The following is a 23,791-nucleotide window of genomic DNA, read 5'->3' as shown; positions in this document are numbered from 1 at the left end:
ACCATGTTCATTAGTTAGGCCTGAGACATAGCTGGCACAGAAAGACGGGAATGAGGAGAAAGTTAACTTCCTTAGAAGCATGGACTGCAAGGTGCAGGGATGGAATTATCGAGAAAATCGGGATTGGATACTGGCAGCCAAAAATACCAAAGTCATGTAGATTCAAATTTTGTCTTCTTCCCCATTCCATACATGTCTATAGCAAGTGAAGTATTTCAAAAAGGAGGTAGTCATTCTAGCTCTAGTCATTACTGAAGCCCCCAGTAAACTATTTCTGTTGAGATTTCAGTCTGGTTCTCTTATTCCTCTTTATTCCTACAGATCTGTTCTCAGCATCATGGGTAGGGGGAATGGGGTACGGAAAGTGGAGCAAGGGAAGAAGTTATACTCACATTGTAGCAACTGCTACCAACTGTAATTCAGACAACTTCAAAAAATAGGTAGAATTATGGGCTTCCCCGGTGGCGCAGTGGTTAAGAACCCGCCTGCCAATGTAGGGGACACAGGTTTGAGCCTTGGTCCAGGAAGATCCCACATGTCGCGGAGCAACTAAGCCCGTGCGCCACAACTACTGAGCCTGCGCTCTAGAGCCCACGAGCCAAAACTACTGAAGCCTGCGTGCCTAGAGCCTGTGCTCTGCAACAAAAGAAGCCACCGCAATGAGAAGCCCACGCACTGCAATGAAGAGTAGCCCCCGCTCACTGCAACTAGAGAAAGCCGGCGCGCAGCAACGAAGACGCAACGCAGCTATAAATAAATAAATAAATAAAATTTTTAGAAATAGGTAGAATTATGGCTGTGAATGTATCTGAAGTACCAAAGATGGCTGTGTTGACTGAAATAATGACTTATATCCAATAAAGCTGAGCAGAGGCTGAAGAAGCCATCACCAGCTTATTCACAGCTGCCGTGAGGTCTACAGGCCTTGAACTGGACTTGTCCAAATTCAAAGTGAAAAAGGTAGATGATAAAAGTGAGTATGGGATGACCTAGACATCAAAGGACAGCCAGATTACCCACGTGGTCAGCTTGTACATATATATGTACAGCTATATATGTGTGTGTGTGTGTGTGTGTATATATATATGTAATGGTAAAGTCCCATATAAAAATAACTGCTTTGCATTAATTATAAGATACTTTAATATTATACCTTATTTAACTATTTCAACACTGCAAATAAATAGAGCAACGCTCAGAAGTTAGTTAACATTATCAGAATCACACAAGCTACTTAGTTACTAAGTGGTAGCGCTAGGACCAGATCTGACCTCATTTACAGTCCACTCTCTCTGCATTGTATCAGTGGTTCATAAACCTAACCCTAAATCAGAACCACTGGTGAAGTTTTTTAAATATCAAATTCCCAGGTCCCATGAAAGACCTACTAAACTAGAACCTCCAGGGGTGGGGCCTATATATTTGTAAAGCACCCAAAGGGATTCTGAGGATCATCTAGGTAAGGAAACGACTGTAATAACTTTGGGGGGGATGGCCTTGTCTGCTCTACATCCTATGCATTCCATTTGTAAGTAGAAATCCTAAGGGAAACTACATATGTTAGGTTAAAGTTAACAACAGCCCAAGTTTAGATACAACTTTTACCCTGTTATGTGGAAGCTCTCTGAATAAAAAGGTTAGGGGAAATAACAAGGAATAAGCAAGAATAATGTAGAATCAGAGGTTTGGGGAGGATCTTACCTCTCCACTCTTCTCTCCCACTTCTCTCCCAGGACCACAGCCTCCCATTCCTCTGCAATTCTCTTCTTAGCCAAAGTTCTCTGGATCACTGAGATGTGGTTTCTTTTCTGCCTTAGCTTCCTCTTTTCCTGTATCAAGCCACACATACCTATCCCACCCCAAACAAAACTCCCACCTTCTCTGGCAGTGTCTTATTTGCTAAGATAAATTTGTTAAGTGTTTCGTTGTACTTCACTTTAAGTGAATTAAAAAACAGATCTAATTACTAGGAACATGCACAGAAATGCCATGTATATATTCTATCTGCTCAGAACCTAGGGGTCCTTTATAAGTGATGAACTAGAATTCTCAATATCTCCTTTCATGATGGGCTCTAGGAAGAGAAAACAACAAAATAATGAAGGTGAGATGTGTAAGCTTTGGGAAAGCCAAATCTCATGGGAGCACACAGATGCCTCGTGGATAAACTCTGAAGGACAAGCATGGATTGATGTCACTTGGATTTAACACCAAAGACACTGAACACACTGGCCTTTCCTATTCTTCAGGAAAAGCCATTCCTGTTGAAACTTCTTCCATTCCAATTTGATAAAGGGTAAAATGGGGTGAGGAAGAAAGAGATGAATACCCAAGAGTTCAAAAGTGAGCCTATAGGTCAACTTCCTCCAAACATGTCCCTAACTCACCACCAGATTGGAGCAAAGCCCTAGGAAGGAGGGAATCCTAGTTCAGCCACATATATAGACTATAGTGTCATGTGAATAGCCATAGCTAACTCATAGCTACATAGAATATAATATGTACTAGGTGCTGTTTTAAGTGCATTACATGTATTAAACTTATAAAATCCTCACAAAATCTCTATAGATAAGCATTTTTGTTATTTCCTTTTGCATATGAGTACACTGAAATTGAGAGAGATTAAGTAAGCCCAAGGTCACGTAGCTAATAAGAGGTAGAAAGAGATTCAAACCCTGGGTATCTGGTTCTAGAATCTAACATTTAACCACTAATCAATATTTTCTAAATAGCTTTAAAATTTGTAATGAAGGATATGGGACGATAGGACCAATCTTTACAGAAACTGTAGGAGAATGCTACAGAGAATCACACAAAGCACAGACATTCTACAATCATAGGTCACCCAACACTTTCACAGAGTCCCAGAACTCCCTGGAAGGAATTGTGAAAGGGATTAAAAGCTGCTCCGAGGGCTTCCCTGGTGGCGCAGTGGTTGAGAGTCCACCTGCTGATGCAGGGGACACGGGTTCGTGCCCTGGTCCGGGAAGATCCCACATGCCGCGGAGCGGATGGGCCCGTGAGCCGTGGCTGCTGAGCCTGCACGTCCGGAGCCTGTGCCCCGCAACGGGAGAGGCCACAACAGTGAGAGGCCCGCATACCGAAAAAAAAAAAAAAAAAAAAAAAGCTGCTCTGAAACCCCTGGAGAGAATGGCCTGAGAAATCAAGGGACTCAGTCTAAGGGAGGGGCTTAAGAGTTGGATGTTAGAAATCAGAGATTTGGAATAAATTCCTCGAAAAAGGAAGCAAACCTACTTTGGAAGGTTGAAAAACCAGTAAACAATTAGAAGCCAGAATATCCCATTCTTTGCCCTTGGGAAGTAGGATATATCTCCCATGCACATACCAACCAGAATCAGAACTTTACCCAGTGTGGAGAACAACACAAGAAGGCAAGGAAGGAGGGTGCTGTAACTCATGAAACGACAAGAAGTAGGCTGGGATCACCTGCCCCTTAATATCCCCTGAGTTTGCCTTGAGCCTCCAAGCCATGGACTTTGGAAAGTAGCTCTGAGCCCCTAATTCCACTGAATACTAATTTAGTTTAAGAGGCACTTCACCTCTTCACATGATTTCCCTTTTCCATACCACCTTAACACCGGTAACCTTACACCTCAATCTCACCAAAACAAACAACAAACATAAAAACCAAACAAACACCAAAAATGAAAGCCATTTACAGGCCATTTGTATATAAAAACCCTTTATTGATAAAGTTTAGGAGAGGAGAATCCACAACTTAGTAATTTAATATTATATAATCACTTTTTTAAGGAAGAGAGCAGGAGAAAGCATAGAAGGAAGGAGAGGAGAGGAGATGGGGAGAAAGAAAGAAGGAAAGAAAGAAAAGAGAGAGATGGATTGAAGGGAAAAGAGAAAGAAAGAAGGAAACACCCTCAACCATTTCTTGATATTCCTGCCTCTTGCCATAATTCTGGGCCTTATCTCCTTCCCTATCTCTACTCTTCTCCTGAAAAAAAACCAATTCCACTGTTTTCCTGAAACAGAGTAATTCAGTTTTCTCTTATCCTCATATACAGCCACAGACACACTTATGCATAACCAAATTCATTTAGTTGCTTAGTTCAACAAGAGTCTTTCATTTTAACATGATACACTCTCTTTGAAGGCAATTGTTGCTATAAATAGCATCCCTTCACAATTTCATGGGAAGTACACATTTAAAAGTAAATTCAATCACTAAATCTGTCATAATTAGTATACAGTATAACCAGCATGACATTTTATGTTTCCAAATTATACAGAATACACTCGCCTATGTCATTTGGTTTCAACATTTCTCAAAATTTGACTTCTGGTATGTGTTTGAGATTTCATCTTACACTTTAACTTAATCCTTTTTCAACTCATATCAAATCAATTAACACAATAGTAGGGAACCAAGAATGGGACCCAGGATGGCAATCTGAATTCCCAAAGAAGGCCACAGAGGGCTCAAAATATTTTTTTTCACATTAAATTTTACCTATGGTTAGCCCTAGTTAAGTCAATTAAAATTATCACTCATATTAACTTTGATATTCTACATAGAGAAGTGACCTAGGCAATGAAAATATATCCTGAAAAATACAACACAGCATCTTTATCCCTATATTTGTACTTGCAAGAGGAAGAGGATACATGTGGGATGGGTAGTGAGCAGGGACTAGGGGAGGGAAGAGAAGGGAACAACAAACTTTGTTCTAAGGCTGGCCTTGTCCAATTAAACTGTAATTGGAGGCATCACCAACTTTTGGGAAGTGGTCTAATTCCAGCAGATGGCAGCGCTGCATAACATGTAGTTATTTGAAAAACAAAACAAAACAAACAAAACAAACCAAAACAAAAACTTTCTTGAATCTCTGGACTATTTAAGAAGAAAAAACTTACAAATAATTCCTTTTTTTTTTTTTTCCGGTACGCGGGCCTCTCACTGTTGTGGCCTCTCCCGTTGCGGAGCACAGGCTCCGGACACGCAGGCTCAGCGGCCATGGCTCACGGGCCCAGCCGCTCCGCGGCATGTGGGATCTTCCCGGACCGCGGCACGAACCCGTGTCCCCTGCATCAGCAGGCGGACTCTCAACCACTGCGCCACCAGGGAAGCCCTAAATGATTCCTTTTTAGAGTTGAGAGGTAATTGTTAAAGTATAACCCCAGGCCCTGAAAATCCCTGTTTTTAATTTAGCCAAATGCAGCCCAAAATCCCAGCAGTCCCCAAAGTTCCAGACACCTTTGTGGATCCCCTCACCAGAACATTTATTAGTGTCAGCTTGTGTTTGATTTTGCATTGGCCTTAGGAATCGACTAGAACTTCAGGTAGCCACATAAAGAGGCTTCCCCACATCCTCTTCCCTTACTCCCCAGCTTCTTCCCCTGAAAAGAGTAGAGGCTGTTTCCAACCCACTCAATTCCATACCTGAGTTCCTCGGAATCATCTCAAATTTCTCTGGCAGAGCACGAATTCTTCCTCTCCTGACGCCCAGAGAACCAACGCCCTTAGCCTCAGTCAGCGTTTAAACACCTCTTGGGATTATTCTCACCTGAGTTAGTTTCAATTTACCAATTAGGAAGTACACCTGAGATCATGGAAGGGGTGGTACGTGTAGTTTGAATTCCCCACGATATATAACATGGTGCCAGATTCCAAGGAGGTGCTTAATAAATAGTTTTGGTTGATTAACTCCTCTCACCAACTCTTAAAAAAGTTAGCCAGTACGCCGTCTGATTTTCAGTCATGCCCTGTGAGTTAGAGGCCAGCCACAGTACCGGGCAAGACGCCAGTCAGGGGCTTCTGCTCCCGGCCAAATCCTGGAGCAGGGTTTTCATGTAAAGTAAAAGCAGCTTGTGTGGTCCCTGTAACTGAAACCCCATCTTTTCACGATGAGACTCCTGCGCTCCACCTTTTCCCAATATTCCAGGGCTCCTTTGCACGGGCAGTGCCTCTTGCCCAGGCCTCCCACTCAATTTGATCACAACAGAGCTATTTAATTACGTCTGTCTGGGTTCAACACAGTTGTATCATTTTTACATTCAGGCCTTAATCTAAAGTTTTAATTAATATATTTCTACCAACTCTTCTCTTTGCCACCTTTATTCCCTTTCCCAAACCTGCCCCATGATACTCAGTGCTCTGGAGCTCCTGCTATTTACGTGACACTTCTTACCAGGTGTCCTATTTAGGGCCACTGAATTGGGAACATCTAACATTTCCTATGCATTCTGGGTGCAAGAGCTACTTCAAGCAAACCTGACCTTCAGTCAGCCCTACCCTTGCTGCATTATAATGCTCTTTAGCCGTTTCTTCCTTCGTTCTTTTTTTCATTTGCTCACTTATTGTTTTCACTCATTCACCAAGTGTTTATTGAGTGACTATGAATTAGGCACTGGACTCAGTGGTAAGTGCCCCGGTCTGGGAGGATTCCACATGCCGCGGAGCGGCTGGGCCCGTGAGCCATGGCCGCTGAGCCTGCGCGTCCGGAGCCTGTGCTCCGCAACGGGAGAGGCCATAACAGTGAGAGGCCCGCGTACAGCAAAAAAAAAAAAAAAAAGTGCTTTGTATTTAATTTTAGACCAATCCTAGGTCCTGGACCCCTCAAAGAGGGCTCTGACACTTAAATAATTACGAGGAATAATGCAAGTAATAGTGATCACTCTCTCCCAGAATTCAGAAGCACTTTTCACTTATTTGACACCTCCTTAAGCTTCAGGTAGATAGACCACATCGGGGCTGGGAACGAAGCAGGAAGAGTTTTAGCCTGCAATTCAGACGCCCAAAGGAAGACTGCGGCAAGCAAGGGGTCCCCATCAGCTTTGTAGGTAATGATGTGGCTCTTGAATAGGTGATACTGACCACCCATACCCTCCGCTAGCATGTTCTTGCCAAGTTTAGTTATTCCTTGTTCTGTCAACATATTTCAAACAGCTTCATCAGGGGTGTAGGGAAAGGGGTAGATAAATGCTGGGGGATGGGTACATCAAGTTCATTGTACTTTTCTTTCTGGTTTTGTATATGTTTGGAAATTTTCACAATAAAATGTTTTAAACATCAATCTTTTTATCATTATTTAATATTTTTCCCAATCCTCCCACCAAATATTTCTCTGTGCTAATGGGACAAAATCCCAGTCATCTCTTACTGGTAGCTGCTCTGGCAACATGTATAAAAATGTATGGTTCAGTGGAGTTTAAAAAAAAAAGACAAACTTTGAAGCATGAGAAGAAAAACTCATATCTACCTTGAATTCACACTATTTCATTTCAATAAACAATTTCCAAATTAGACCTATTGGGACCAGGAAGATGAGTGCCAAATAGATATTACCATCTTCATCATCACTGGGCAATGGTATAGGCACTTCAGAAAGAACTCACCTCTTGACTGAGAAAGCGTGACTTTGGTAATGCGGAAGGTGGGACAAAGCGTGCTGCCCAGCCTTCTCCACATCCTCCCATCCCCCCACCCCCCGCCCCGACAAATACTCCCAAAGAGGAGCCTGGATCAATAGACAGCAAATTAAGCCACTTAGCCTGGAAGTAGTGGTCTTGATAGAACCAGACTCTTGGAAAGATTCTTGGAAATTTCCAATCCAGGATCCTCCCATCTATACTGATTGGAAGACTGCAGCATAACCCAGAGGATTTCATCTGCCCAAGGAAGGGCTTATTTCCAAATGGTTTCTTGAACCCACATGAGAAGATCTGAGCAGGTGCAAAGGGAGGGAGGCAGACTCCAGCATCAGACGGCTTCCTAGTTTTACAGGAATTCACTACAGGCACTAGAGTGCAGTGACTGCAGAGTCAGAAGACGTGGGACCTAATGCCTCAGTTTCCATGTCTATTAAATGGTGATAATACAGACTGTTACGGGGATTAAATAAGACAATGCATAGGAAGTGCTTAACACGGTAGCTAACACATTGGAAGTTCTCAATAAATGGTTCTGCTTTTTGTAAATTATTTGATCGCTTACCACATCTTTATATGCCAGTTACATCCTGGCATAATCCAGACAGAGCCACTCACAATACAATCCAAACCCTTTGTGCAGGGGAAAAATGTTTTTCCAAACATGACTATCAACTCATTTTATTATGCTTTTGAAATAAGAAAATATTATCATCAATAGCCAATCTGTTAGCGAAATCACAATCTGAACAAAAGGCCAAATGGTACAGTGTATCTACAGAAGTTAGACATTTCGTTTGCTTTTCTACTCATTCAATTTCAAAGTAGAACTTGCAGTGATATAAAGAAATATTTAAGATGTAAAATCATCCCACCACAATTTTGTTCTTGATTCCACAAAACAAACACATCATTCCCATGAATTGCTCCATTTTGAAATAAACAGTATAGACAAATGGAACATAACAGTAAAATTTTGTGTCGATGACAATGGTAACCTCTAAGATCTACATTTTCCTTACTGGTTTCCTAAAAATGCCACTCCAAAAAGAAAAGTAAAATACAAATGTATGCATGTATAAAGGCAGAATATCACAAATATTTTATACAAATTTTTAAAAGCTCTGATCTCTATGCTCATTTTTCATGAGTACTTATAATGCTTTAGAGAAATTACATCACAGAACCAGATAAACAAAATTTTACTGTGATCATCACTAGGAAAAAATATGTATAAGAATATTTATAACTCTTTATATTTCAAAAAATCTTTAGGCTTGAAGATTCAAGAAATGACATTTAGTGTAAAGTGCTATTCCAAACACATAAAACTTCATTTTAACTTTGACTGTTTACAGATATTTTCCAAATATTGTTTTAAAATTGCAAATGACAAAGGAAGTGTTTCACAACTAAATTCTCAAACTAAGTATAAAGATAACAGGAAACATTCCTGTTTTCTCTTTGGAAAACACCTATGAGATATTAGTTTTCTGCCATCAAATCAAGTCAGCATTTCATTCGGAAAGCAATGTACTAATATATAATTTTATATATATATATTTAAAATCCAGTTATAGGCAAAGACTCTTGCTGAATGTGCTTAGTCAACCCTGGATCTTCCTCATGGCTGTGTTTTTTCTCTCAGCACCCCTGGCAAGGCATTTGTGAGATCTGTTGGGGGACAGTGGATTGAATGGCCTTCAGGGTCAAAATAGTTCCCTGAGGTTCAGATTTTAAATTTTTGAATAATTAAAATCCCCTTTCAATTGTATAACTTGCCCCTGTGTTACAAGTGCAACATGATTTGGGATTCAGGATTATAATTCAGAGGACTTAAAATGGTCGGAGACAGGCTGGGGGATCTGGCCTTTCTCTTCTCTCCCTATGCCCTCCCTCTTCAATCTGAAGACTTTATCCCACACCACAGGAAAGTAGGGTACTTGGGAATGAGCAAACTATAATCCAATGAGTTAAGGTATGTGATTATAAACTGTAAAACAACACACCACTAGCCTTCTTAACTTTGTCCTCCCTCTCCCCTGACCAAAGCTACAATTTGTGGGAGGGCTGTGATGCTGAGGTTAACCCCTGAAGTCTTCTCATTCAGCTGAAAAGGTCCACTAATGATTATCTATAAAGAGATGAAGAGCAGTGGACATTGGAACAAAAATTAACACAGGGAGAAAGGAATCTCAGCTTCAGAGTATCTCTAGAATAATATTTTTCAGGCCAAATTCCCAAGTCCTGTTTTGGGTAATGAACCTAAATATCTGATCTGAAAAGAAAACTTTCACCAGAGACCTGCTGATTCAAGAATTCAATTCCTGCCCAGTTGGAATGCTGCCAACATTTTTCCATTCCTAACAGGAATTGTCTACAGTTTAAATAAATGCTTTATTTCTAAAGGAAAAAAAAAGGGAAGCATTAGAGTTAACATTTCTGGTAAGATTTAGAAATCGCCCATGTGTCTTGGTATGTTCTACTCAATTTAGAGCAAATATTATATGTGATAGCAACAGAGGTGAGCGTCTGGTTGGAGGTTAAGTGCCTCGTTTTAGGAAAAGAGCTTTCAGTGGTGGTGGAAGGTGAGGATGACAAACCTTCTTCCTAGTGGAGTTTCTCATTAGCATTTGAAACAGGTTGTTGAAGAGTACTTTAGGTTCTTCAAAAGGCAATGATTAATACAGGACCCCCTTCTCTGAACAGCATAAAGAAACCTACATGTCAATGTTTCTGTTTACCTTCTAACTGAGGAGGGAAGATGGAAGGGCAGAGAATTTGAAACAAAGCTGCGTCCAGTGTCATCTGCTTTGGTCGTGCCTTGAAATTACCTCTATTTACAGTGAATTATATCAGCTAGGTCCTAACATTCTCCATAGTGTGATGCTCACTGCCCAAAAGATGCGAGTTCAATTGTGAGTACAAATCCCAAAAGGGGATACTCTGAGCCAGTCCAGCTTGCTTTGTTATTTGCTATTTTTCCATTACAAACATATTAATAAAACGATAAATTTCCTTAGAAGGCAATACTTCTGCCAAAATAAAATCCTTCAGAAACATGTACAATACAGTGGTCCCACCTCTTTCAGCCCTGAAGATTCAGGCTCAAGGCCATTGATCATGCGGGGTTGGAACCAAGCATTGCTATAGCCACAGACTCCCCATCTTTCTGATCTAATTCTCTTGCTACAGAATAAGCCACCGATCCATTGGTCCATAGCTGCAGCTTGGGATCTGACTCTTTGGCAAGGAACTGCAGCTGGGTTTTTCTCATCTTCTTTACAAGTCTAGCAAAGCCAAGCAACACAGAACTAAATATCATTGAAAACCCACAGAGAAGAAACGCTGCAGTGTAGCTGCCAGTCGTGTCTACGAGCCATCCTGTAACAAGCAACAGAAAAATGATATTGAGTTGAAAATTCAATTATTTACCCATTTTCAAATCTAATAATTTGTCAGGATAATAACAATAGATGGCTAGCAACGCTGCTATTATTTTGACATAAAAAGCAGATGTCCTAAAAGTATTGTGCAGCAACTGAAAAATGCATTCTATTTTCTAGGGAAACTTCTAAAATGGGTTGTTGTTATTATGTAAAGTGCTTGGAAGTGTCACACTCTTAGTATTGACACAATAAATATTAGTTATTATTATTAATCCCATGAAATACGGTAAAAAAGATAAAAACAGCATCATTCAAATTACTGATGATGGGATTCTTTCTTTATCTAGGGTGTTAAGAGAATGTAATTGTACAGAATGCTAGTAGTAGTATTCCCAGCAGCCATATACTGACTATCCTGAGTAATAGAACACGCTTCTAGATAAAGCAGAATCCAAATTTTCTGTTGGATCCAGTCATCGTACCCCATCCAGTTTGAAAATTAGAACGTTGGACCATCTTACAGTTTAAAATGCAAACTTCAGAAAGCAGAATTCTGTAATCACGGAATTTTTTTTATCTCTTTTTTTCTTTATCTTTAAAGAAAAGATAAATTTTCTTTATCTCTTATTGCAACAAATTAACCACAATATCTCTTCCGGCTCTAAATTTTGAGGAGAACCAGAGTATATGATATGCAAAATATAGGTCACAATAATCAGAGACTCAGTGGGGTAAAATTAGACCTTGGCAGGAAATTATTTTGTGATTAAAAAAGTTTAAAAAATTTTTATTTTATATTGGAGTATGGTTGATTAACAATGTTGTGTTAGTTTCAGGTGTACAGCAAAGTGATTCAGTTATACATATACACGTGTCTATTCTTTTTCAAATTCTAAAAAGGTTTTTTAAAATTCCTCCAAACTTTACTTATATGCCAAGAAAATCCACCAGAGAAGTGTATGATTTCTCCTCTCACCTACTTCAAAACGATTAGTCTAAAGAGGCATGCAAAAATTGTAAGAAGCCCTAAGTTTCCTGCAATCCAAACTACTCTCAAATATTTTAGTTATCATGTGATTTGCTTGTACATTTTTGTAGCAGAAAACAGAAGAGATTGAGTAGAGAGTTATCTTAAAAGTAATTAAATACGAGAAGTATTAAATAGGAACTCACATGCTAATCCTCTAGTACCTGGCAATGAGTATAATGTCTGATTTGCCAAATGAAGGCCATGGTTTGAAAAAAGGATCCAGGAATCCCAATTTATGTCCTATGACTTTTTAACAGAGTTACACTGTCCCTAAAGGTTGGTAAATACAAAAAAGTGGCTGTGGAGGGAGGATGTGGGAACATTTTGGGGGCATTTTCCAAAAATGAAGCACTAAACATGTAGTCCTTTATCATGGAGTTTAAACTGACGAGGAACTTTCATCAGCAGCTGTCAAGCAGTCAGTTTCCCTTGGTTTGATGCTTTAGCAATTGCTGGAGTTTAGAAATAAGCCGAACTTTGTATTCATAATAGCAGCTAAAGCAGAAATCCTGCGTTCTTCAAAAAATTCCCTCCCTTCCTTCTAAGCAAATGCTTGACTCATATCTCTTCTGCCTATCTTCAGAGAACTTCTTCACTCTCGTTTTTAATTTAGGCAGGTAATAATCTGGACCAATTATTCTCAATCTTTAGTGTACAGGAGCATCACAAGAAAACTGGCTGAGAGTGTAGATTCCTGGAACTCACCCCCAAAGGTCCAGATCACAGAGGGAGGGTCAAGGAGTCTGCATTCTAACAAGGGCCCCAGGGGATTCTGATGCAGGTGGTCCCAAGACCTCATTCTGATAGACACTGGTCTAGACCACACACCCCAGCAAGAAGGCATGGGTTCTGACCTGTCTGCTGCTATACCGACAGTGCCAAACACAGTGCTGGTGTACACAGGCAATAAAGATTTGTTGAATTACTTGTTTAATGTATGCAATAAATATTTGTTGAATTATTTAATGCATGCAATGAATAGTTGTTGAATTACTTATTTATGTTTTTAATTTTTATATCATTTTTACAGTTTACAAAACATTCTAGATGCTTTATCCTGAATCCCAAATCTGTATATCCAAGTCTGGCCTCCCTCAAATTCTCAGATTTCATCCTTAAACAGCACTACTGAGCATTTTATTGGGTATTTCTGATATCTGAATATGTCTAAACATTAAATTTTTAGTATTTTTCTGGCAAAGCTACTCTCTCCAGCTTCCTTATTTCTTTCAACTATGCCATTATCTCCTAAGTTATCTTGGACTTCTTTCCCTCTGTCATCACCACATGCTAAATCCAGTTGATTTTTTTCCCCCAAATTTCCCCCTCGCCCCAGAGCTCATTCTCATTTCTGCTGCAGCAGCCCTAGTTCAGGCCTTTATCAGATGGCTCTTGAACTATTAGGATAAAATCCTGTTTCTCCCCTAAGTTACCAGATCAATTGCTAGACCACGTTTTCTAAAATATACTCTTTACTATACTACCCCTTTGCACAAAAGCTGTAATACTAGCAATATTCTCTGAAGCGTATAGGGCCCCACTCCTTCGGCTGGCACTCAAGACATTCCACTATGACACCCGCACTTCATCATTTCAGCCTCACCGCCTACCGCCCCCCCTACTGGAATCCTGTTCTCCTGCCAGCCTTCCCTCTGAACGTGCCCAACTTATTTATAAGTCTGAACAGCTGCTTCATTCCATTGCTTCTATCATTAGTATGGAATGGAATCAAGATCCTAATTTGGGATTTTTTCTTTCCAAGTATGCTAAGGTCCCCCAGTTAGTGGGAAGAAGATTATAAAACAAGGATGTAGGTGAGACCATGATGTTTTGGTGGCTCTGGCATCCCTTTCTCTTTCACGCTTCCCAACTTACTTCCAATCCTCATGGGTGTGTGTGAGTTCACTGTTTTTACATCAATATGACAGAGAAGAGGTGACTGAGGGTTCTCTCTGCAAACTTACCTGCGATGGGTGGGCTCACCAAATACGGCACTGCATGGAGGAAGTACACCACGCCAAGCGCTGATGACAAAGAGGTGGTCCCCACGATCTCTGCAGTCACTACTGGGATCAGAGTCACATAGGCACCATCAAAGTAGCCAAAAGTACAAGCGAAAGGCACGAGCAGGGGGAGACTTTGAAGCATTGGGAGGCAGAGGTAGCAGAGCCCATCCATTCCGATGGCAAAGAGGTAGCAAATATACTGGTAATTCTTCAGACACCTGTGGAGGTGAAGACCAAGAATGAGTGCAGTAAGCACAGGTTCCATCAAAGAGCTCTAGAGCCATGCCCAGGTAGCAGTAAGCACTACAATTATTTATAGAGATGGCCTCCGCACTGTGTGTTTTCTACGTTGTCTTCCTGTCTTTCTTTTGGTATATGCAAATGCAAGAATGTATCTTCCCAGGAAGCATGGTATGGTAGAAAATAACCTGTGCTCTAAAATTAGAAAGGTAGAAGTTTGAATCCAATTCTACCACCTACTAACTGCCTAACTCTAACCTCAATTCCTTTAGCTATAAAATGGGGAGGCTGTCTTTCTCATAGTGTTATTCAAGGATAGTTGTGAAATAACACATAGAGTGTCAGGAGACTAATATTTTCTAGATGCTTTCAGATGTGTCATCCGTTAGTCTCCAGCACATCATATATGCTCAGTAACCCAAGTGGTTATACAAAGAGGAAGCCATAATATGAAGAAACGAAGGTGATTTGCCAGAGATTATGAAGGTCTTGTATTAGGACTAAGTCGTATTTCAAGACCTCCCCAGTGGTACTTCCATGAACACTTCCCTTTGTAGATCCAAACCCATCTATGATACCAATTATTTTAAAGATTCTGTATAATATCAGCACCAGCAATTTATGCTTTACAAATGTTTTTCTGCCCACAATCTCATTTAAGCCTCACAAAATGCTATAATGTCCATAGGCAAATATTGAACTGGCCCATTTTACAGATGAAGACCCTTGAGGATCTGAGGGTTAGGTGATTTTCTCTAGGTCACAGGGATAAGAAGGGGCAGAGCCAGCACAAGAACTTAGGTCTTGGATATCTCAGGCTAGAGATCCCTCTCTCAGACTTATACCAGGCTGCTTCTTGTTGAGTTATTTGATTGTAAGGATGGTTACCCTTTGCTCTCCCACCAACTCATTAACCATTAAAAATGTGGGTTTAATACTAAATATTATATTCATGATACTGGATAATGGCAGTTGGATCCTGATTAGTTCCCAAAGACATAGCGTGTGAGAAGCCATAGGATGATAGCTCTTCCGGGTCATAGCTCAAGTGTGAAGATTCCATCATTTAGGAGAATATGAGTAGTTCGCTCTCTTCAATCCAAACAGATTAGCATTAGCTGAAGAAACTACTCAGTAGATTTCTTATAACTTTGGTTTCTAAGCCTAAAATCATAATGAAACTATTTGCTCTTCGCACTGTCAAATGTAAATACATGGCTACAGGGCTTCCCTGGTGGCGCAGTGGTTGAGAGTCCGCCTGCCGATGCAGGGGACACGGGTTCGTGCCCCGGTCCGGGAAGATCCCACATGCCGCGGAGCGGCTGGGCTCGTGAACCATGGCCACTGAGCTTGCGCATCCAGAGCCTGTGCTCCGCAACGGGAGAGGCCACAACAGTGAGAGGCCGGTGTACCGCAAAAAAATAAAAAATAAAAATAAATTAAAAAATCAATCAATCAATCAATAAATACGTGGCTACAGATAATGTGTTATTATTGACCTGATCCTCCTGCCTGGACTGGAGTCTGTTCCTCTCTCTATTGCCAGCCACTCTCTGGGGTGGTTCAAAAGAAACTAAAACCACAATGCCCAGACAGAAGTTGTCTCACCGGAGGACTGATTTGACTTAGAATGGAATTAAATCTGTCACCAGAACTTCGCTTCTGCCATTTATACATACCCAACATCCTAAAAAATCTAGAACAGGTGTCAGCAAACTATGGCCAAATCCAGCCCACTACTTGTTTTTTGGACTGTGAACTAAGAATGGTTTTTCCAATTTTGAATGTTTGGAAAAAATCAAAACAACAATAAAATTTTGTGAGGGAAAAATTGTATGAGAAATTAAAATTTTAATTTAAGATTAAATAAAGTCTTATTGGAACATGGCCACTCTCTTGGTCACATATTGTCTATGGCTGCTTTTGTGTTACAACAGCAGAGTTGGAGAGTTGGAATCATATGACCCACAAAGCCAAGGTGACTTCGTCTGCTTAATGTCTGTCCCTTTACAGAAAAGTTTGCTGACCTCTGACTAGAAGAACCAACAAGGGAGTTGCCTTCAGATATCAAAAACCTGTTAACATTATTCAGACCTAGGTATTCTAGAGGGTAAGGTGATGAGGGGAAACTCAAAGTTTAAAGTCCCTGGTGGGGAACCAATGGCGGTTTCATGGATTTACCTTCTGTCAGTTAGCCATCCGAACGTGATATTGCCAATAATGTCAATCACCCCAAGTATGGACATGAGGAAAGCAGCTTGCTGGTGACTCACTCCAATACTCAGAGCATAAGGCACCATGTATACAAAGAGAGGGCTGCAGCCATAAGCCATAAATAGAACAGAGATGGCCAATACAACGAAGTCTGACATCAGTAAAAAATTGTATTCCTGCTGCAAAGAGCCACAGAGGCAGGTCTGCACCCATTCTTTAGTCCAAGTCGAAGAGGGAGACGCCCGCTGAAAGCCTTGTGTCTCAGTTCTACAGACATGGTTCTGCTCTGAAGTTGTTTGGTCATCTTTAAGAGTAATTGGCCGCATCAAGGCGCCGCAAACACAGAGATTCAGAACGAAACCCCCAAGGATGAGTAATGCTCCCCTCCAGGAAAATTGTTCAATAAGGAGCTGAACCACAGGAGCCAGGATGAAGATGCCAATGCCGCTTCCCGACATGGAGATCCCATAAGCAAGGGCTTTCCGTCTGCTGAAATACTTTCCAACCATGGCAATAGCTGGAGAGTAACAAAGTGCAAATCCAAGACCTGGGGATAAAGAGAACTCTATGAGTGCTGGTGGCACGGCACGAACAGCCCGTGAAAGAACATTTCTCAGAATCATACTATTTGGAATAAAGAGAATCTGAATCAAATAAGCCCTTTTAAAACTGCTTTCTACACCAAGCTGAAAATGAGTCTCCCCTCACCAGTCTTCCACAATTTGCGAAGTATAGCATATATATGACTTTCTTCTTGGGAAGAAAAGCCTTAAGGGAATATGACTTAAGCAAAATAAAAGGAAGAACTTAAAAACTATTATACAAGCTCAATTTGAATTAACTAGAAAATCAGGATAACACTGACCTAAGAAATTTATTCTCCCCACCACTTCTTTTTTAATAAATTAAAATTAATTTTAATAAATTAAATTATCTCTGGATAATTTAAGTATTTTTAAATTATCTCTGGATAATTTAACTATTTTTAAATTATCCAGAGAATTACTTCAACTCTTCACTGCCCCTGAAGACACAACTCTGATAATCTGGACCGCACTGGAATTTGGGTCTAAATAGCATTTGTGACCCCGTGAAAGCTCAGAGTAATCTCACATATTGGGAAACATTGTGCCAATTTTATACACGAACGTAGCATGTACACGTAGCCACCTGAAAATATCCCTTAAAGTCAGCAGAACGCCTCTTCAAGATTTTCCATTTCTATTCCTTTTAAGTCAAGAAAACTTGAAGGGCTTTAAACCTGGAATTTAAATGTCAAGGAAGGAAAAGGAGAACTACCTTCAGCTCCTGTTCCCATCTGCAGAGCAGAGTGAGCAATGATCCCAATTTGCCTGCACTGAGGGGTTTCCCAGATGTGAGGCTTTCAGCACCAAGACCAGGATAGTTCCTGGTAAACTGGGATGATGGGACACCCTAGCAGTCAGGCCCTTTGGATGACCGGGGACAGATACCTTTTTTAGCTGACAGAGCTAGATTTATAACCTTACTACGAGATTATATCCTTTATTGGCCTGATCATGCTACCCCTGTGGCCCAGACAAGAGTTAGTGTCACCCTCCCCTCTAAGTGATGGGGCAGAAAACTGCTACTCTAGTCCCACCAACCAAGCCCACCTTGATCCTATGCAGTCCCTGTAAGTGTGATTTATGGAATGCACATCAGTTGCTTCTCTTTCTATGGGCTTCATTTTTCTAAAGATACTTCCGTAACATCGAAAGAAAATGTGCAATGTAAGAATATTCACAGGGGCTTTCTTTTTAAAATGGTAAAACCCCATTTATTGGACAATGGTACTCGCTATAAAGTAGGGGCAACTCAGGTCAACCACAGACAGTATTTCAATGTCTTGGAAAAGATGTTGGGAGAATGATCATTGCCGAAAATTTATGTTGCTCTGGCTAATGTCACATTGCTTCTGAGTGGAGAATCTCAGCCATACACGGCTGCCCAAGGGAAAGCCAGCAGTCACCGTTGTCAAGTGGCTGAATTAAAGTGGTGACACATTTTCACTACAGTATGACAGTCCATTGCATTTCTAGCCCTTTTGTTTAACTGCTAGGTAGGCAGACATTAAGATAAATTATGCATCTTACGAAATGAATATTTTATGAATTACTGATCTGTTGGTGGGCTTGAAAACCCCTGGATAGGGTGGGGTGAGAAGGGTGGTACGAAGTGCCCTTACCTGTAAGAACTCCCAGAGTGAGGTAGAGATGCTTCAGACTGGTGGCAAATGAGCCCAGGATGAGACCAGTAGATGCAAGCAAGCCACCCAGCATGATTCCCACTTGACAGGAAAAATGGTTACTGACAACACTCCCAAGTGGAGCTTCAAAAACAATAATAAATAGGTTCAACACAAAGGCCTTGAGGGCACTGTGGAAAGGCTGTGGGTGCTGCGTTGGCAGAGCAGAGAACGATCCATCTTCAAAGCCTCGAGCCCGCCCCACTCATTCTACAGATTCGGAAACCAAGGAGAGAGGAAGTGACTTGTCCATGGTCCCACAGAGAATAAGTAGCAAAGCTGGAATTAGGATCACATCTCCTGACTGGCGTTTGACGGCTCATTCCACATCTCCATTCTATGACAGCCATAATCCCAGGATTATGTGGTGTTTTTTAAACAGTGAATCAGCTCCTTTAAACTACATGTCACTTGCACAGCGATGTGCCTTGTATGTTTCATATAGTGTTGATCATACACAATTAACAATAATTATGACAGGTAAACGTTAGAAAAGGAAAGTGGGCAACATGGCATGGCCAGCAGTGTTATGCAGGAAAAGGCCAGGCAGAGAGATCATAGACAAATTTCACAATCTGGCACTGTTTCCAGGCTTTTGGAAACCCTGTGGATGAGAAATCAAAGCCCAGAAAATCTAGGAAATGAGATGATGACATTTTGGTTGGCCTCACTCTATTGGTGGTTTAACAATGTGTCAGAATTGTGCCAACTTCCAGGCTTATAGACTAATAATTAAAGCTGGAAGAGGCCAAACGGAAATTGAAGCTTAGGGGAATATGACATACCCAAGATCACCAAGAACTATACAGTTCAGGGAACCTTACACCGAGTGCAGGGTTATTTCACCCTGTTATTCTGGCTCCTTGGGTCTCTCAGACTGATGGCAGAGATGATGGGTGAGGAATGCATGTGAATTTCTTTCTGAAGAATAATTCATGCTGACACCAGTACTCCTAGTAACAAGATCAGAAGAGCCAATTCTCTAGGTATCTGTGGAGTATAATTTTTATATCGATCAGGTTAAAATTGGGTGTGACACAAATGTACACGATAGAATCAGTCATCAGCTTAATATCCCATCTAGTTAGAATAGTGGCTGGCTGCATATATAACCTCTGGAGAATAGGAATGAGCAAATCTCCTGAAAATATATCTAATTCTTCAGTCTGATGCTGCTATGGCTATTGGAAACTGACAAAATGTATACTAAACTCAATGAAAAATGTTCACTTCCCTGTTCATCATAGGACAGATATGACCCCAATGGGTGTCCCAGATGTGACTCTGCAGAATTTAAATATTCTGCATCTAACATGACCCCGCTCTTAGCTCAATGCCTCACATGGTCATTGTGACCACTGTGGTCACTGAAGGCCATTTATTCCTCTTTGAGGGATTATAAATATTCTCCAAAAGATAACAGTGAGAGAAATGAATCACCTGTATCCTCCATGAAAGATAAACATGGCTGTCTTGGCATGCTCACACAAAGGCTGTGCTTAGTCATCTGACCCTGAAAACCAAGTGATCATCTTACTGGTTAAAACAAAAAAGACAGGCTACAAATAAAACCTGAAAATATGATTTCTTGATCCCTTATGACCTTCCTGCGTTATCAGTAGCGTCTACTTAGCCATCTCATGAAACCTAGAATTGCACTCAAATTCCTCCCAACCAAGGAAATACATTTCAGCACAAATCAACCAATTCCTGATTATGTACATTTTTCTAAAAATAAATATGAATCAGTACCTAGAATGGCATAGATGACATTATTTATGATACCAAATAATATAATATTTCTCTTTTGCCATTAAGACATGGCCTGAAGAGATAACAGTTTTCTAAAATACTCAGGAGTCACCTAAACGAAAGGATTAAATAGGTCTCGTCTGCAAATAGATCATTTTGATTTGACCCAATTGCAGAAAATTTCTATGGCACTCATTTAATAACTTTGGTTGGAAAGTTTTAAGAAGAAAACTCTCAAGGTTAGTTTTTCCTTAGATCGATGAGAGATTCCATGAATCTTGAGAACACTCTGTACACCGTACGTAGCACCTGTGTGGCTCTCGATGAAAACTACAGCCGTAGTGAATGTGCTTATCTCATGATTGCACCATTCTATCCTTCTACAATACTTCCCTAAGAATGAAGATTGATGCATGAAAAACGAGCCAAATTTTGAACCCTCTGGGAAGGGATGAGAATGAAAACAAGACTTGAGACGTGATGCACACATTGTTGGCACTCATATAAGGAGATCACATTGAAATGGCTCATGGTACTTTCCAGTGGCTGTTTATGTGACTGGAGAATGAGGGGACCGCAGCATTCAGAAGAAAGCAAGCATATACTGTACGGTTAACTGCATCCAAAATCAGGACAAGTACTGTGATTGCCCAGTTCCCTATCTCTATAGGTATGTGTCTAATTGACTGTATTCACTACCTGGTCCATCTGACATCAGCCAAGAATGTTAACTGCAAAAGCACATCTGGGGGAGTTTGGCTAAATGCAGGATCGTACTTTTCTTTTTAGATGGTTTTAGCCAATTTTTAATCATAGCCCTTCTACTCAGAAAAACTGGTCATCAAAGGCAGTGGAAGGTCACTGTCATGTATAGTTCAAGGGTAGCCAGTAGTTATCTATCCCTGGAGATACTCACCGCAGAGCATGGTCACACAGTCTACAATGGAATGGATCCAGGCTGTCTGTGCATAATCCTGAGAAAAGTATGTCTGGAAGTCCACAAAAAAAATTGAAATACATCTGAAAAAAAAAAGTGCAAACATTTTATACCAAAAAAAAAAAAAAAAAGAATGAACATGTATTCGATTGAGAGTTTCAAGTTTTGGTTCAATCATCTGTTCCAGTCTCCAGGGCTTTTAATTGATTTTCAATGGTACGTTGCTGGCCTGTAATAAGTGGGAAATCAGAAGCTAACCATTGAGATGTTCTAAGGGATGAGAACAAGTATTTAGGACTTCCCTGGTGGCACAGTGGTTAAGAATCCACCTGCCAATGCACAGGACACGGGTTCGATCCCTGGTCCAGGAAGATCCCACACGCTGAGGAGCAACTAAGCGCGTGAGCCACAACTACTGAGCCTGTGCTCTAGAGCCCTTGAGCCACAACTACTGAGCCCGTGTGCCACAACTACTGAATCCCACACGCCTAGAGCCCGTGCTCTGCAACAAGAGAAGCCACCGCAGTGAGAAGCCCACGCACTGCAACCAAGAGTAGCCCCTGCTCGCCGCAACTAGAGAAAGCCCGTGCACAGCAACGAAGACCCAACACAGCCAAAAATAAATAAATTAATTAATTAAAGAAAAAAAGAAACAAGTGTTCACCCACTAGAGTGGCTGCTGAAACCAAGTGGTTGCGAAGATCACTGCTGTAGGGAAGGTCTTATGGAAAAGACGACAGGTCAGACACATGGATTGTTACTCATCATACTGTTTCACTAACATCTGAAACTTCTAAGAGGTTGTTATACAAGTTAAGACTTGACAATAAAGTATTATACATCACCCAGCAATTTCACTTCTAGGTTTTAAGCAAAGTTAATAAACAGATGGTGATGATAATAATAATAGATACACATAAAGGATATACTCCGGAGAACTATTTATAATAGTCAAATATTGTAAACAGCATATATGTCCGTCAGTAAGGGACCGGTTAAGTAACTTATAGCACATCAATAAAATGAAATATTATTAGGTATTAAAAATGATTTGCTTTGTATTTATTGATTTGGAAATAAATTCACAATATAATGCTAAGTAAAAAAGTAAGTTACAAAGTAGCTCATATAGTAAGGGCTTATTTTTATAAAAATGTACTTCATGTAACTAGAAAAAGACTGAAAGCATATTAACCAAAATGTATCCGGTCATTATATGTGCATGGTGAGGTTATAAATGATTTTTTGTCTTTATTCTGCATTCTGAATTATTTTACAGCGAACCTGATTTCTTATACAATCAGAAATTTATCTGTGTGTGTGTATATACATACGTATGGGGGTGTATATACAGAGACAGAGACAGAAACAGAGACAGAAAAATTTTTATGCTGAAAAATACCTAATTACTCAAGAAAAACAAGACATAAGTGATCCAGAAGCAATAGTTTGGAATGAACCGCACACAGATAATTCAAGACAGGAAGCTTTTAGAGCTCCGTGATAGCAGGGAAAGAAATCAGGCCTTGCAGCTTGGAGATGAGATAGGAGGATATCAGTCTCCTTGGATAGGACCACATTCCAACTCATTATGCTTCAGCAGCCCCTAATAACCTGTTATTTTACTCTCTCTTTCCTCTCCAGTTGCTGCTGGATGTAAAAGTGAGTGATGGAAAAGTTAAAGAAGGGGGAAGAGAATCAGGACTGCTGTGTTATGATGGTCAAGCTTCATGGGCATACAACCTATACAGTCGCACAGAATCTGGCACTCAGAAGCATTAAACTTGGTTCAACTCAGCTGTCACTGTCTTAAAATTCCTAATAATTTTATCTTTGAATTTGCATATTGTAAGTGAAGTCCAATGGGACAATGAAGCATGCATGTGAGCAGAGAGCTACGGATTCTTCAGTCTGCAATTCTGTGCGTTTCCATTTGCACATAGTCTTAGAGATGCCCCAGGACACAGAATTCCAGTAGACTCTTGTGTGGGAGTCCAGTAAGACTCAGACTGAGTACCAGGTAAGTGTGTTACACCTACAACTGAGTGAGCACGTGCACAGGGGAGTGAGAGAGAAAGACCATGCTTTCCTTTCAAACCAAAACTTGCTTCAAATGCAGAAGAAGGCAATGGTGTTTTAAGAAAGACAAAGGGCCGAGTATTCCTATCAGATCCTTTCTTACTCGTGTTGCTTCTCTGGATTAGCTGATCACTTAATGCTTAAAATGATGACACAGAAGGAAAGTAAAAGGTAGGGCTACCGGTAATATAAAGATGAACGGCAGATTTGTGCTACTAATTTAACATTTCCATTTTCTTTACTCAGAACAACACTAAATAGTAAATTTAAAACACCGTGAAAAACCGAGACCGCTGAAAAAAGGAAAAGCTTCCCATTTTAGTACGTTTACCGGCCCTTTTTTCCCTGCCTTTTGAACAAGGGGTCCTGCATTTTCATCTTGCACCAGGCCCTGTAATAATGTTGCTAGTCCTGGTGATAGGAAAGAGAAAAGGGACGGTATAGGGCAGCGATCACCAACCTTCTCGGCACCAG

General features: G+C 40.6%; 1 protein-coding gene across 3 annotated transcripts in view; it reads right to left on the bottom strand.

Moving 5' to 3' along the window:
• Positions 1 to 7,762: 7,762 nt before the first annotated feature.
• The window catches only part of SLC16A12 (solute carrier family 16 member 12), an 89,713-nt gene continuing 73,684 nt past the window's right edge, over positions 7,763 to 23,791 (bottom strand). The window contains exons 4-8 of one of the 3 annotated variants that reach the window (XM_079899281.1): positions 21,218 to 21,321; positions 18,490 to 18,633; positions 16,251 to 16,830; positions 13,788 to 14,047; positions 7,763 to 10,788 (exon numbers count right to left, since the gene is read on the bottom strand). In XM_079899281.1, the coding sequence (XP_079755407.1) occupies positions 10,526 to 10,788; positions 13,788 to 14,047; positions 16,251 to 16,830; positions 18,490 to 18,633; positions 21,218 to 21,321 (1,351 nt within the window). In that variant the 3' untranslated portion in view covers positions 7,763 to 10,525. Of the gene's footprint in view, positions 10,789 to 13,787; positions 14,048 to 16,250; positions 16,831 to 18,489; positions 20,063 to 21,217; positions 21,322 to 23,791 lie in introns of those variants that run through there. The other 2 variants (XM_079899283.1, XM_079899282.1) reach the window with 2 other exon arrangements.

This window comes from Stenella coeruleoalba (genome assembly GCF_951394435.1).
Source record: "Stenella coeruleoalba genome assembly, chromosome: 16".
In the NCBI taxonomy this organism is placed as follows: domain Eukaryota; kingdom Metazoa; phylum Chordata; class Mammalia; order Artiodactyla; family Delphinidae; genus Stenella; species Stenella coeruleoalba.
The sequence above is the reverse complement of the archived record's forward strand: the minus strand, read 5'-3'. Positions and strand labels throughout refer to the sequence as shown.